Source organism: Vidua macroura, chromosome 2, assembly GCF_024509145.1.
Source record: "Vidua macroura isolate BioBank_ID:100142 chromosome 2, ASM2450914v1, whole genome shotgun sequence".
Classification (NCBI taxonomy): domain Eukaryota; kingdom Metazoa; phylum Chordata; class Aves; order Passeriformes; family Viduidae; genus Vidua; species Vidua macroura.
The window spans coordinates 96093214-96109376 of record NC_071572.1 but is presented as its reverse complement, the minus strand read 5'-3'; the positions used below and the strand labels follow the sequence as shown (position 1 = coordinate 96109376).

Sequence of the window (16163 nt, the reverse complement as noted above, 5' to 3'; positions counted from 1 at the left end):
ATAAACTGTCCCTTGTTCGCACCTTTGATAAAATGCCTATGGTAAGTACTGTGACATTTAGTTGGCTTAACAACAAATCACAGTCTAGTTGGAAAACTCATATAGTCTTTGTTTTTTCATGACAAAAAAAATAGCAGCAGCCTAGTCTAGAAGAAAAACAATCACTTCTGCTTATGTTTTTATTGTTTCATATATGCAATTGATTATAAAATATTGAGTAAAATCCTTATGTAGGAATCCTTATGTACCACTCTCACAGTAAAAAATGTCTTCGGTTGTGACCAGATGGAATTCCAGCTGTTTCAGTCTTCTTATCCTATCACTGGGCACTGTTGAGAAGCGCCTGGCTGCCTCTTCTTCATTCCTTCCCATCACAAATTTATACACATTGATAAGAACCCCTGTGCTGAACAGTTGCAGATCTCTCAGCCTTTCCTCGTTCATCAGGTGCTCTGGTCTCTTAGTCATCTTCATAACCCCGCGTTGGATGTTGGACTTGTTCCAAGAGATCCGTATCATTCTTGTACTGAAGAGTCAAGAGCTGGACCCAGCACTGCTGCTGCATCTCACAAGTGCTAAGGGTAAGGGTCGGGTTACCTCCCTTGACCTGCTGGCAACATCTTCCTAATGCAGCCCAGGAACCACAGGCCACCCTTGCAGCAAGAGTGCATTGATTTCATGGGGTCACCTTACTCACCAGGACCTCAAAGTCATCGTCTCCCAGCCTGCTTCCCAGCCAGTCAGCTCTAGCATATACTGGTGCCTTGGATTATTTCTCCCCCAGGGGCAGGACTGCATTTACACTCCACATGATTCCTCTCAGCCTGTTTCTACAGCTTCTTGAGGCCCCTCTGCATGGCAACACAATCCTCTGTTGTATCAATCAATAATCCCAGTTTTGTATCAACTGTGATAACCTAGATGAATAGTTGGAGTAACATTTTGCATAATATAGTCACAGGAAAAGTCTTCATTTTACAGTAAATTTTTGCATCACTGAAGGAAGTATCTGTTTTCATTTTTTAAATTTTATTCTTTAATGCACTCATACTTTATGTCCTTTATTTCAACATAGCTTAAAATATTTTTACTGCAATCTCGAGGAGAAAATGCCAAGGAAAAAATCCCAGCAAATATTATGGCGATTTTGTCTTCTAAGGTAGTAAATGAAGTAAAAAAAAAATCACTGTAGATTCAGAACTGCTTTTTCATTAGCTTGTCATCTGCTGAAATATTTGACAACTTTTCTGCTTCTTACCCACTTTTGGAAATAGGGAAGGTAGATAAAGATATGATAATGCCTTGTAACACGTTGTGATAATGAATATTATGAAGCATGGCTGGTGTGATTTTTATTCCTGTTGCTTATACTTACAGAAGTGCTACCAAATGACTTTTTTGGTGCTTCAGAATCTGAAGATTGTTGGGACTTCAGTGACCCGAGAGGAGGCTGCGTGCTCTGTTAGTGGGAAGGATAATTATCTGCTGTAAGCAGGGTGTGAATAATTAACTGCTTTTTCTGATCTGATCCATGGCTTTCAAACAGGCAACATTTTTGCCAGTTTTAGTATTGTCCTAGAGACCATGGTGTTTTGTAGATAGGCAAGATTTTTTTCTTTAGCAGCCAATTAAAAAGAGAACAAAATCTTCCTCATCCCACTTTCCTGTTTAACTGTGTTCATCTGAAAATACAGCTGTGATTATGTTCAAAGAAAAGTCTCAAAGACAGAACTCTGATCTAGAAAATTTACAGCAGAGTCTGGTTTGGATGATATTCCTGTCAGTCTGTAAAGCACAGACTGGTGTGCATAGTTACATTATCACAAGTATTTATTTCCATCCAATTGCCAGTACTCTCCTAACCAGTCCAATTACACCTTGCCAGGCACTCCAGGAGGCATTACCAGCAAGATAATCTCCTTTCTAATCCCTGCTATGTACATTTCTAATCCCTGCTATGCACTACACTGCCTGCTCACCAATGAGCCGTGGTTCTGGGAGGTTTGATTACTGTTCCCATAAAGGGAAGAATGCCAGCCCGACTGAAAGGTTCATCCTGCCAGAGGGAGTCTAGAAGAGAGCTTGAGGAGTCCTAGGCTCACTTAGTGAAGCCTGGGAAAGTCTGGAGCCCATGTGCTAGGCCATGCAGTTTCAAGTCCGTACTTTATTCTTCCACCTTAGAGTTAATAAATCCTCCTGTTTGCTAATCAGACAGGGAAGTGCTTTAAGAATTTAATGAAATGTTTAATTCTTTTCTTGTTTTGATTTTGGGAGATGGAAAGAGCAGAAAAATATTAAGGTATTATGTGGGCTTTGCTGGTTTTTTTTTTTTTTTTTTTTTGGTTTTTTTTTTTAGCTGTAGCCATTAGAAAAGTAAGTGTTTATTGACAGATACTCTTGGACAGAATAAAGAGCTGCTTTGCTTTATATATATAAAATTTTAGAGGATAAAACGTTGGTAAAAATACACAGATAATTTTTTGTGGTGTTCAAGCATTTAGGTTTGTTAAAATTCTTTTGGGGTTTTTAAGAGTTGTTCGGGGGATTAGGGGAGAATATTTAGCTTCTTCACAGGTGAGAATAAAGAGCAGATGTGAGTGGTAGAAAAACAAAGAGTTTTCAGCCAGTCATCTATATACATTTGCTCAAAGTGAAAATGCTGAGAGTGGGTATATAAAGCGCCGCATGTGTGTCTGTAAAATCAAAAGTACACTGTGATATTCAGCTTTCAACTTGCAGTTGCATAAGAAGAGGAAATATATTTCTATATGAAAATATACTTCGTAAATGTACTGCATAGGAAAGATTTCTTCACTGAAAGGCTTGTCAAACACTGGAACAGGCTGCCCAGGGAAGTGGTTGAGTCATCATCTCTGCAGGTATTTAAAAGACAAGTATTGTGGTGCTTGGCAACATGGACTAGTGGTAGACTTGGCACTGCTGGGTTCATGCTTGGACTTGATGATCCCAAAAAAGTTGATTCTGTGATTGTGTGAAGCCCTATGGAAAGACTGAAAAGTGGTTCTTTCAGCAAGGTGATACAATTCCTACAATGTGGCAACAGTAGACAGTAGATTTTCAGTAGATTTTGTTCTGAGCAACGTATTTAGAAAATTAAATATTATCTTCAAGTATTTATAACCTGTCTTTCCAAGAAACTTAGAATTATAATTAGGGTTATTAGAAGGATCTCTAACAATTCTTAATTTACTAAACAATTTCAGCGGTATTTAACAGAGGAGTTATCTCAAAGATGCTAAAGGGATTCAGCTTGCTCAAGCTAGTTATTTAAGGTCCTGCTATAGTCAATAGAGGGAGAAAAACATCTCTATAGATTAATTCAACCTATTTAGATATAGGTAGCATAAAATATTTTCTTAATATCAAGCACTACAGGCAAAAAAAAATAAAATATATATTAGTCATCAGGGACCTGCCAGTCAGCAAGCTATAAAAACCTGAATGAAAGAGAAGAATACAAATGCAAATTCTGGAGTGATGAGCAAGGAAGCAGAGATTTTCTGTGTTGAAAAATTGCAGTAATTGTTGCAGATGGCTTGCACTATTTTTGCTTTAGAATTAGAATTGAACTGAAGAATAATTTCTTTCTATTAAAAACACCCCTACACCATTTATATATACAGTTATTATTCTGAAGTCCTTATATTGATATGAGATAATCCTTTTTTTTTTTGATTCAGAAAAATTATGTAGATATCCCATAGCAATAAATGCAGAACCAATACCTTGAACACAGAAATTCTTACTGCTAGGGTCTAGAAACTATTTTTTTTTATACTGAGGGCAGATTAAAAATAACAGTGACAAGCACAAGGGAGTTCCAACAGTGAAAACTGTTTAGTCAGTAATTTCCTTTATGTCCCAATGAAAAATACAAATGTCATACAGGACTTCAGAAATAATTACAGAAGGAATGCATTCTCTCTAAAGTATAACAAGATGTGAATTTTACTTGGGTCTTTTAAACATGCTGCTTTCATTTGTTTGCATTTTTTCATAAAATGAGTTTTGGTAAAATACATGTTCTCTGCTAAGCATAATTTCCCATATAAGCAGAAAGAAAACTATTCCTTTCTCTCTTACTATTTCTGCAAGAACGAATCCCTAGATAGCAGCTTTAGTATGCAAATACTGAAAAGCACACTGTGAAATCAGTTCAGAAGAGCACACTCTTGATAACATTGCCTTAGCAACGCTCTGGTTAAGATTAACCCAGGAACCAGGGCTTCTGTGATAAATCACCATTTCTTTGCAATGTCCAGCACAACAGAGGAGAAAATTCTGACATTAAGGGCCAGATACTTGCTTTGCAAAGCTGCCTTTCTATAAGGACAGTGACCACAGAACTGATAGCCTCACACAACCACCTCAGAGTTTTTGCTGTCAGTTTTAAACTATAAGCAGAATGTGTGGCATTGTCACAGTGGAGACATACGTGATTGCAGTATGACAGGAAGGGAATCTTGGGTTTGTGAAAGCATGCAGTGAAGACTTTGTATTTCAGTAGGCATTGATAACTGCCTATAGGGAACATCAGCACTTATAATGTCATAGGAAATGTTGACAATTCTCCTAGCAAGTGACTCTTAAATGAACCTTTGCTCTTCCTGGGTTAATCCAGTGGCTCTATGGAAAGAAGAAATCTGGTATCCTAGCTTTTCATGAAACTTGGAAGTATTTTGGAGAAAGTTCTGTCTCTGTCTCTGTCTCTGTCTCTGTCTCTGTCCTAAGTTGTTACCCTGCCTCCTCACAGACTTCCCCTTCCTACTCCTTTCATTTGACCTCAAATAAATACTTCAAATACCTCCAAGAGACCTTTTTATTTTTCCTTGTCAAGTTGGCATTAGTTGTTCCTCCTGGTGGCCTTGCTCAAACCAGAGACTGTTTTACTTAAATCACTTTGTGGTGTGCCCAGAGGCAGAATACACTTTGTGTTTCAAAGAAAACAATCAGAGAAAAATCTTGGAGTCAAGTGACATACCTATTTGTCTGTTCTCAAGAATTCCTTAGTTCCTTGTTCTATCAATCTGGACCACAGCGCTGGAGGTCTCCATTTTAACTTCCCCTGCACAAGTCAGCGCAAAACCCCTGTAAGCATTGTGTGGAGACCACTGAAATAAGGATTTAGGGAGTGAGAATCCCACCCCTGTGCACTAGTACAGCTCATTAAAGCAAGTTCCACTCCAGGTCTGGTTTGGAATTTAAGGATGATGCTGACCACAAGGGGGCACTTGGCATTTAGGCAAGTGCAGGAAGCCTTTCCTCACCTGTGCTGACACTTTTACAGGATCCAAGTGCATGTTGCATGGAGAAATATGCTATGCTAAATAATATTGAAGTATATTTTTTTATGCGATGTATGACTCGTGAACTTATTGATACCAATCTAAAATTAATTTCCATTTTAGTAAAACTAAAGATGTATTATTTGGTTTTGCTACTAATGAGTTTAAAATGATATGTTAAAGGATTCATTTAAGTCACCTGATGAATGGCACCTCCTCGTGTTGGAGGGAGGGGAGCTTCTTTTCTAAACAAAACTTAATTTAATTAAAAACGTCAAGTAGTTTGGGTTGCAAAAGGCTTCTTGTGTTGCTTTTTTTTTAGCAAAACTGACAGATATATTCCTTCTAAATCTTGGAGAAAAATTAAAGAGGAAGCAAATTGCCATAAGGATCATTAGTCTGCATGAGCAGGGCTCTGATGAAAACAGGTTTGAGCTGCTTGATAATGCCATGGATTTGGCACCTTGTCTGTTGTGAAATGATTGTTAGAAATTGTCACCTCTGTTGCCACTGAGAGCAGGGCAAGGAAAAATCCAGAATGAGAGCAACTTGTGTAGGTGGCCTTAAAATTCACTTGCAGTATCTTTCTGAATAATTTCATTTTCTTGCAATATTAAGCCAAATGTGTAACTTCAGTCAAATGAAAAGAAAATGGTGGGAAAAAAGGAACTGGAGAATGGGTGTTCCCTTTGCAAAACTCTGGGCTTCGTCATTGCTGGACACAAGATTAATGTGTTTTTGCTCTAAGAGTGAATCATGCTAAGCACCACAAAAGCACTCTGTTATGTAAAGGAAGTATTCATTTAAAATCTCAGTGTGTCTTTTAGCTTTTTGCCAGCTTGCTCAGATGGTTTGACATGGATGATGTATTGAAAACTAAGGATCTTAAATTCAGGTTAAATGCCTTAGTCAGCTTATGTCTTCTTTTCAGGCATACAATACACTATTCAAGTTTTAGTAGAAGAACCTGTAATGAATCTATCTTTAAAAAAAGATCAGGATTCAGTTAAACTACTTCTATAAAGGTTTTCTGGAACTTATCATACTGGTTCATCCTGGAGTTTTGTAGACAATTTTTCATTCTGGGGGAAATTTGCATGGCTGGGAAGCTCCTTCTGGTTCTCTTGAGCTGTCATTGGTCCTTGCTTTGTTTTCAGTCTTTTTCATGATGTAAGAACTCTGCTACAAGTCGGTGTTACTGCCTTAATGCCTTAAGTTCTGTTTTCTGTGACTTTTGTGTTGTTTTACAGTATGAAGTAGTAAGCTGATTATACAACCATGATCATAGAGAATTGAATCTGTTTTGGTGAGGTTTCTTTCTGCATGCTTCCCACAGAATTCAGGAAAGGCAAATCCAGCTCTTAATGATTTGGCTGAGCTGATATGCTGTTGTTTCTTACTTCTTGATTTGTATTGATGTACAGGAGCTAAAACCTTCAGCTAAACAAGGATTCTGCTAGTTCCCCAATAACCGCCTTGAAAGTAGGAGTGGGAGATAAGTTACAATCAGTCCTGGCTAAAGTAGACCTCTAGAACCTCTCTGAAGTTTTATCCTTTAAAGTTTCTTAGTGTCTGGTTTTGAAATTGCATCCTATAGTGTTTGGGGACTTGGAGAGGTCTTTTAGTTGAGTAGGAACATCTGTGTCATGAGATTTCCACAAGAACTTCACTACTGCCATACTGAGCTCTGTGTCATCAATTTGGTTCATGGATGCAGAAATATAAGTTCTCGGGCTGGGCTAGCTGAGTAAATTTCATAGGTATTAGCTGTCAGAAAGGCAGCTAGATTAGGATGCAAACAGATTGCATATTAGAGATGGAAAACCAATAGGAAGTCAGTAAGAAAAGCCCAAGAAGTGTGCCTGAAATCCTGCCTTCGCTCCAGAAATAGACATGACCTTTCAGCCTTTCTCACTTTTTCCATCTTCCTCCATGCAAATATTTGTATTTCTGACTCATTGACAGCCTGGCTTCAAAAACTGTGTCAGCACTAGTTAAGTATGATGGTGGCAAGGGCATTCTCAGGCTATGAGATATGAGAATTCAAGCTCTTGGGGAAGCAGAGGACTAAAATGTAACTCAACTACTTTATTTCTGGGTTAAATCTTAGGCTGTTAGATAGAAGAGGCTTTCTTCCCCAGGTAATATGTGTTGAGCATCCTTGCCAGGTTGTACCCTGTTAGAGGGATGACCACTGGAAAGCTTTGTATTGAGACTCCATGAAGGCTTTCAGCAGCAAACCAGGCAGCTCAGTTCAGCTTGGTCTTATGGGCAATCACAACAGCAACAGCTCAGATGCCTCCCTGTTATTTTGCAAAAGCAGATGTGAAGAATGTAAGACATTGCATAGACTGCTTTGTTAGCACTAAGATGTTAAATTCTGCCTGAAGTGCAATTGCAACTCCAGTCCTACTTTGATTTTGGGCTTCACTTCCCAATATGTAAATTTAGAGTATTTTATAGATTTTTTATTTCACAAGGGATTTGTAATCATGGGTTTATTACAATTTATGAGGTAGGTTTATTACAATTTATGAGGTAACTGTGTACTTTTAGTCACATTATCAACCCATTTCCGTCTGCTTGCTCATCAAAAGCAGTGTAGTGCACAGTTTGTTTGCTTGCATTTGGATAACATCCTTGCTCCAGAGCTGACTGAATGCCCAGGCATCTGCAGTGGACCAGCTGCATTGGCAGCAAAAAATAGACAGTGCTTCTGAAAGGACTAATGAAAAAAAGATCTAAAAGTAGTCTACTTTGTAAGTGAAAGAACTCAAAGAAATTAGATGAGTACCATCACTGAGGAGATACCAAATTGTTGCAGCAACAGCTGCAACACAAGTCTTCTGTCTTATATAACAATGGTGGACAATCTAGTAAAGAAAGAAATAGTGTGTTGTGGATTTACACAGAACAAATCTGGAGAGCAGCATGAATTTTTGTATTTACTGTATTTGAGCTTACTGTGGTGATAGATGGTACAAAAGATTTTGTACAAAATATGCTGTCACGTAGGTATAATCTTTAATGTGCACTGAGGTCAAGAAGGCAAAAAGATTTAGTTTCCTAGTTCAACTGTGCTGAAGTCTTCTCTGTCGTGTTTAATTCTGTAGAGACACTGATGTTGAAATGAAATAGCACATGACCCTAGTGGAATTAAGCCAAATCTTCTCTTTAATCTGCAGCTTACTTTTTCTCCTTGAATTGGCCAACATTGCCTGAATTGACTGTAGGAGCCTTCTGTGTTTGGACAAAGATTTTATCTGCATCCAAGGTACTTCTGCTTTAATTAGGAAAAAAAACTTCAACTACTCCTCAATTCTTTTAATATCTCCAGTATGCCTGTTGTAACAGATTAAAGTTAATAATGGTTCAATCAGGGACAAAATACTCCTCAAACATACAGCTCTTTCTGTATCTCTTTTTTTCCTTTTGAACATTGGGAGGGGTTATTCTCTCTTGCAACATGTTCTAAAAGTACCGTGCCTTTCACCATGCTCCTGCAAAGTCTTGATTTTAACAGAAATTATCTCTATGGAAATCTTCATAAAACTCAGAATTTTTAAAATTAAAAATAAAATTTGGAGCCAGATAAGTAACATGTTATGTAGAAAATTATGCAAAAGAATAAAAGTTGCATTAATCTTCAGATGCTAGAAAAGACTGTAGACTTAAAACAGGCAGATGTAATTTTTTTACCAGCAGCAAGCATTAATAAACTCTCTGAGAAGCAAACCATATATGGATACTGGCCTTCTGGATCTGAGACTAGCATGATAAATAGGGAAAAATTTTTAAATTCCCATGGAAAAAAGAAGGGAAAAATATTTGGAGAATTTTTATCTTGTTTCAGTGTTTACCAGGAAAATCTGGTAAACAAAGGCCTAGCAAAGCATTAAGGTCATGAGAAGAAATAACTGATTAGTAAGGGAGTGGTCAAGTAATCAGCATAGAAAGGAAGGGATTCATCTATTATGACTAAGGAGGTGCTTGTGTTAGAAAAAAAAAAAAATCTAAAACAGATACTTATTTTACACAGGAGACCTGAGCAAACAAATGGAAGAACCTGAATGACCAGGAATGTAATAGCATTGATAGCAGAACCATGAAGGGATAACAAGTATTAAAGGTACACACTTGCCAGGAAAGAAAAAAACAGAGATAGATGTGGTATGTAGCAGATGTGAGAGACTTTGACAATATTGTTGTTGATTCTTTCTTCATCAGCTCTTGGGATGAATTAATCTTGAGGATGGATTGGAAAACAAAGTTTAGTCACAATAGTACTGGGAAATAATATTGAAATGTACATTGAATAATACGATTCTCTTAAATATTATGACACAAATATTTACTTTTTTATATTTAGCTGTCTACCTCTTTGTTAGGTCTTTCAATTCCTACTATAGGCAGTTAGGTCTTATTAATACAGTCAGCTGAGTAAAGAGATTTGTATCTAGATTTATTTGGTTGGCATCTTCAGTGAAATAATTGGTAAGCAATGAGTCTTGAAGATGTTTCAGTGCACAGTAGCCTGTTACTGCTCCAGAAGGATGTGTCTTGTGTAAGCCATGTGTCATATCTGCCACACATGAATGTCTTGGACTCTCTGAAAGAACTCAGATGGAACTGAGCTGAGCTCTTTAGCTGCTTAGCTGAATGAATCACTGCACATCATTGATTATCTTCACTCTGACTCTTAGTAGGAGTTCAGCTCACATTTGGACATTCAAATGTAGATACCCTCACCTCAGACTGAATCCAGTCAAATATACATATAAATATATTATTTGGATGGATGAATTTGGATATAATATTATTAGACTACTCACAGAAGTTGTATTGTATGTTAGACTTGTAAATAAAGACTAAAAACCAAGTGCTAATAATGATGGGGCACAAAAGTCAATGGATAATTAACACATTTTATCAGAAAATAATAGATAAAATTATTGTCTATGGGACACAATGCTATTTTAGATTTTTAAGATCTACAAGAACATTGCAGAAAATCCAGTCAAAAAACCTGTCGGATTAAGTGATCATGAATTCATTCACTTAAAACTAAACATGTATATATTGCCTAAGTTTTAAGTAAAGGCAGAAACAATAAAATGCAGGAGAAAGGAAAAACTAGCTAATGTCAGCAAGTGCTTGGAAGAAGAAATGACAATAACTAAATCCTAAGGAAAACTCAAAGAGCTGAATATGCTTAAAATGAGGGAAATGGGTAATCCATATCTCAGGATTCTGAAAGAACTGGTTTGTCACATCACTGATATGATAGCAAGTGGTTCTAATAAATGTGCACATTTTGTGCACTGGAGAAAACCCCTTTTTTCATTGTAGAGATAAAGAGACAAATAGTTGTTGCAAAATGAAATTGAAATATGGATATATTAAAAGGGGCTCATGGTGGGTAAACTTGTTGACATTCTGTGATAAAACAATACATATGTTGTCACAATAAATATAGTCATCTTGTTCACTGTGACCTCTGATAAAGATATCATGTCACATGGGAAGTGACTGATTAATTTGGAGAAAATGAAAATGAATATATTTGTTAGAGGAGTAAAGAGCTGGCAAATGGAACATGATAGCAGTGATTAGTGAAGGAGTCTGCTGGGAGAGTACAAGCTGAGGTCTTCCAGGACCAGGTTTAAGATGAACCTTAATATTTAATGCATGACCTTGATACACACAGTAGAATTAGATTGTGATATCTCTCTCCTGAAACCAATTATATAATATAATTGGGATTTGGATGTGGTTTAGAAAAAGAAAGACAGTGAAGAGTAGTTTATTAAAAATGTGAGTAAAATTTAATAGTGTAGACCAAAGGATTTATAAAAGGGTAAAGAAATTATGTTATGAGAGAACTGATACAACTGCAGGGGAGCATCTGGGTATTCTAGCTGATGCCTTGTTGACTGTGAGCCATTATTGTGCAGCTGTGCAAAAGGAAAATGCAATCCTAAAATTTATATCGGTAAAGAAGTATCACTGATTGTTCAAGGCAGTGAGATGGCTTTTGGAGTACTGCATACTGTAGGCCAGTTCTGTTCTCTAGCCATAAGAAGGTTGAGCTCCGGCCTGGGGCACAAAGGGATTACTATGAAAAGACAGCCTGGTGCGTGAAAGATAATTTCTGCAAGTTCAGCTTAATCATTCTAGTAAAATGAATGCAGAAAAAAGATGCTCATGTCTTCAGTTTATACACGCTGGGCACAAACAGCAGGGAGGAGGAAGAACAGTCATTTAAGTACAAGAACAAACTTGACTGACCTTGAATCATAATAGAATCATGGAATGGTTTTGGTTGGAAGGGACCTTAAAGACCATTTAGTTCCAACCTCCTGCCATGGAGAGGGACAGCTTACACTAGATTGTCTTGCTCAGAGTCCCATCCAACCCCAAAGACCTCCAGGGATGGGGCATAAACAACTTCTCTGGGCAACCTGTACCTGTGCCTCACAGGAAAAAAATTCTTCCTAATATCTAATCTAAACCTGTTCTCTTGCAGTTTAAAGCCATTACCCCTTGTCCTGTCGCTACATACCTTTGTAAAAAGTCCCTCTCCAGTTCTCTTGTAGGCCCTCTTCAGGTACTAGAAGATGCTGTAATGTCTCCCCAGAGCCTTCTCTTGTCCAGGCTGAACAACCCCAGCTGTTTCAGCCTATCTTCAGAGGAGAGGTGCTCCAGCCCTGTGATTTTTGTTCCCAGAGTTGGGTGCAGTACTCCAGGTGGGGTCTCAAGAGAGCAGAGCAGAGGAGGGCAATCACTTCCCTCAGCCTGTTTGCCACACTTCTGATGCAGCCCAGGAAACTGTTGGTTTTCTGGACTGCAAGCCACATGGCCAGATCATGCCGAGATTTTCGTCTGCCAACATCCCCAAGTCCTCCTTCTAAAGACCGCTCTCAATCCATTCTCTGGAAAGGATGCACATTCTCCCTAGACTTCCTATTATCACTAACATACCTATAGAAGCTTTTCTTGTTGCCCTTGACATCCCTGGCTCTGTTTAATTCTGTCAGGGCTGTAGCTTTCCTAAACTGGTCCCTGACAGTTCAAACAATCCCTGTATTCCTCCCAGGCTACCAGTCTATGTTTCTACCCTCTCTAGGCTTCCTTTGTGTGTTTGAATTTGTTCAGGAGCTACTTGTTCATCCACACAGGCCTCCTGGCATGTTTGCCCAAATTCCTCTTTGTTGTAATGCAGTGTTCCTGAATTTGGAGGGCAAACTCTGTGTTAGAGACTTCTATAATAATGTCTCTATGGGATGGAATGGGTCAAAGTATGAATGAGATTGTGAAAAGCAGTTCCCTGTGTTAGTAGTAGAGGAGGACCTGCTTGGGTCCTCCCAAGTGTGGATGTGTGTTTTAATTCCATTACACAAGCAAAGATTTGGCCAGTGCCAGTAACCAAAAATGGACTCTACTGTTATTAATCATTCCTATTGTAGACAATGTAGATGGCTGCACACCTAAGACAGTCTCTCCACAAAGTATTGCTTTCTAGCCAAATTGGTATGAGTTGCCTTTGATGTCCATATGGCTCTTCAACTAGCCCAGCAGCTCTCTCAGCAAGTAGTTTGAAAATGGATGTGCTGGTAAGATGTGAAATCTTCTTCCTGCTAAAGAAGAGCCATCACAGGGAATTTTGGTTAGAACAAAGGAGCAATTCTGACTGGTCGTCACAAGGTGACTTTGCTTAAGATGCCAAGGAGCAGCAGTGTGGAAAACTGTACCTGTGTCATTTTAAAACAGTGGAAATGTGTAATGCATAACTGGTAATTGTAGCATGTGGTTAATTGCTTTTGCCTCTGCAGTGTGCCATCTAGAACCATGAAAACAAAAAATGCACAGTATGACAAACATCATTATGCTTGAAGAATAAGCACTATAGTGCTGACATCTTTATAGAGAATGGAAATTATTGTAAAACACTGTTTTATTTACCCTAACCACAGGGTTCCTTAAAGGAGGTTCTTAAACAACTAGAAGAAGAGAAGAAAAGTCTCCAGAGCCAGCTAAAGGACTATGAACTTAGACTGGAACAAGAAGCAAAGGTTTGTAATCACTATCCCTCTAGACTGTAAAAGCTGTTATGTTGTATGGCAAACAGATTGTGTGGAGCACACAACAGAATAGTTCCAAAAAATGTGCCACTGGAAAAAGGCTCTGTTGTATATCTGAATCTTCTGTATGATTCAGATTTGAAAATTTGTGCTTAATGATAGCCTATATCTCATTTTAACTGTAGGCTTACCACAAAGTTAATGATGAGCAGCGCTTGTACCTCTCAGAGATCTTACAGGTAAGAAACATGTGTAACTCAGTAACTTTTAATGCTTTCTTGATATAACAACAGTATCTTTAATGCCATTAGATCAGGGTGTTTTATTACTTCATTTGCCTACCAAATATCTTAAAAAAGCTGCTTTTGAAAAATTTTAAGAGCCATAAATTGAAAGATTGTACAGTTTATTTATTTGAAATACTTTTTTTGCTTTTGTATCGATTAGAGTTTCAGTGTTCCCTAGCATAGTAAGGTGCCCATAACTGAGAAAACTGAAGCAATTTTCTGATGCTTGGCCATCCATTAGTCACAAGACTGCTATGCAGTTGAACAGAACAGAAGCAAAATGTCAGCAGTAGTGACAGCCACCTTAAGTAGTAATTCCTCCTTTTTATATATCTCCTTTTTTCTTTTAAAGATAAACTATCCAACCAGTTCAGAATTAAATGCAACATATATATCCATTGACTTTATAAAGCAGGGATAAAATACCTTGTTTTGGTGAAATCACAGGTTAAATTTTATTGATGCAAATTATGTAATACATGAAATTTTATACTACAAACTGGAGAAACCTGTAAAGAAATCTGTAAAGATTTATAGTACTTCTTATTCTAGAAAAGCTCTAAGTTCCTAAATAATGTAAAATTAATACCTTAGTATGATATTCAAGAATTGCTGCCACTGAGTCCCTTTTGTAGCTAACTGGAGTAAAAACCTGTAATTAGCATGTGTTTGCACAGTGGGCAACTGATTCCCTTACATGGTTCATTGCTACTTTGGGAAATCTAAAAGAATTGCTTAAATGAACTTTCCAGCATGAAACCAAGAAAAAGCCTGGGAAATGCTCATTATAACTGTTAATATCTTTACATTAGCAGTGAAACTGAGAACTTCTGGAGGAAGAAAGGAAATAAAAGCAGATTTTATTACTGAACATGCTAGCAAGAGGAGTCCCTATGTTCAGCTCCCTGTAAAAACACTTAAATATGCTTAGGACACCATTTGAATTGAGGTATATGCACTGGCATGTTGCATAGTGAGGCACTGGGGTCTATGATTTTGCCATCAACACTCGAGGTAGTTAGTACATAATATTTTCAGCAATTAATTATTTACTCTCATGATTTCAGTATCATATGAGAGCAAAATAGTCATCCTCAGATTAATATTCCTATCTTTAGTTCTCTAAACGTCAAATAGCCATTCTAAAGTAGTTGTAGAGGAATCCTCTGTAATCTATGAAGAAAGAATCATGTGCAAAGTATCACTTCTGTTTTAGGTCAAGATGAAATTAATTTCCCTAGGGACTTTTCTGTCCCTTCTCCTGAGCTCTAAGCAGAGCATAAGTGAGTAGTTTAGATTAAACATCTACCTTGTACATTGCTGATCTGAGCAGGGCAGTCACCCCCACATCCCAGCTGCTGTGTGCAGTTTTGAGCGCCTCAGTCTAAGAAGGGCATCCAACTACGCAAGCGTGTCCCAGGGAGGGTGAACAGTGTGGTCTGGCCTCAAGGGCAAGATTTATGAGAAACAGCTGGGGTCACTTGGTTGGTTCAGCTGGGATGAGAGAAGGCTGAGGGTGACCCCATTGCTGAGCAGTGACCTCACCCCACACTACACCTTCCTCCAGGGGGGCAGAGGAGGGGCAGGTGCTGATCTCCTCTCCGTGGTGACCAGTGACAGCACGTGAGGAAAGGGAATGAAGCTGCATCAGGGGAAGCGTAGATTGAAGGTTAGGAAAAGGGTCTTGATTGAAAGGGTGGTCAGTCACTGGATCATGATCCCCAGGGAATTGGTCATAGCACTAAACCTGTCTTCAAGGACTTCAAGGAGCAATTGAATGACAGTCTTTAATTTTAGGTAGTCCTGCAAGGAGCAGGAAGTTGGAATTTATGATCTTTATGGGTCCCTTCCAACTTTAGATATTCTATGATTCTGTGGTTTACTGTTGATTTCAAAAGGATCAGTGGTTTATCTGTTCCCTTCAGGTCTTTTTCTGCAATGACTTTGATTTGGCTTTTATATTATTTTAAAATCTGTATATGTTAAAATCTGCCTTCTCTTTTAACAGTTCACTTTAACAACAGAGGCAGAAGTAGACATACATTCAGTACAGACTCTTTCGACAGTACTAAAATATCAGTGTTCAAGAGTCTGCACAGTGATACTGGCTGCTGTTGAGTTAGAAGGATTTACCCATAGGCTAACAATTTTCATATACTGCACAGTAAATATACCACAGGGTATTGCTGTCCTGTGACAACAGTGTATCCTAGTGACACTCTCATATGGATATAGTGTTCTTTTAAGCCTTTGTTTTCTCTCATTATGTTGGTATTTTTTTTATAGCTGACAGTAAGGAAAAAAAATCATAGCATGGAAGTTTTTTACAGGTAGGTATTAAAAAATACCAGGTGTTTTAGGTTTTTCCTGCTTTGTTTGGATCCCTCCTGAAGCCTGTGGCAGAAGCAGAAGACAAAGATGCTTCTGAGCAGACATTTATTTTAATTACCTTTTTATTACAGAGTGCTTTTCTGCTTTTTTTTTAGTAT

General features: G+C 38.0%; 1 protein-coding gene across 3 annotated transcripts in view; it reads left to right on the top strand.

Moving 5' to 3' along the window:
• CCDC169 (coiled-coil domain containing 169) overlaps nt 1-16163 on the top strand; it is a 41018-nt gene that overhangs the window by 7219 nt on the left and 17636 nt on the right. For all 3 annotated transcript variants that reach the window (XR_008435683.1, XR_008435682.1, XM_053970197.1), the window contains exons 4-6: nt 1-41; nt 13280-13378; nt 13573-13626. Coding sequence is in view for 1 of the 3 variants with exons in the window: in XM_053970197.1 (XP_053826172.1) it covers nt 1-41; nt 13280-13378; nt 13573-13626 (194 nt within the window). In the remaining 2 variants the exon portion in view is untranslated. The remainder of the gene's footprint in view (nt 42-13279; nt 13379-13572; nt 13627-16163) is intronic.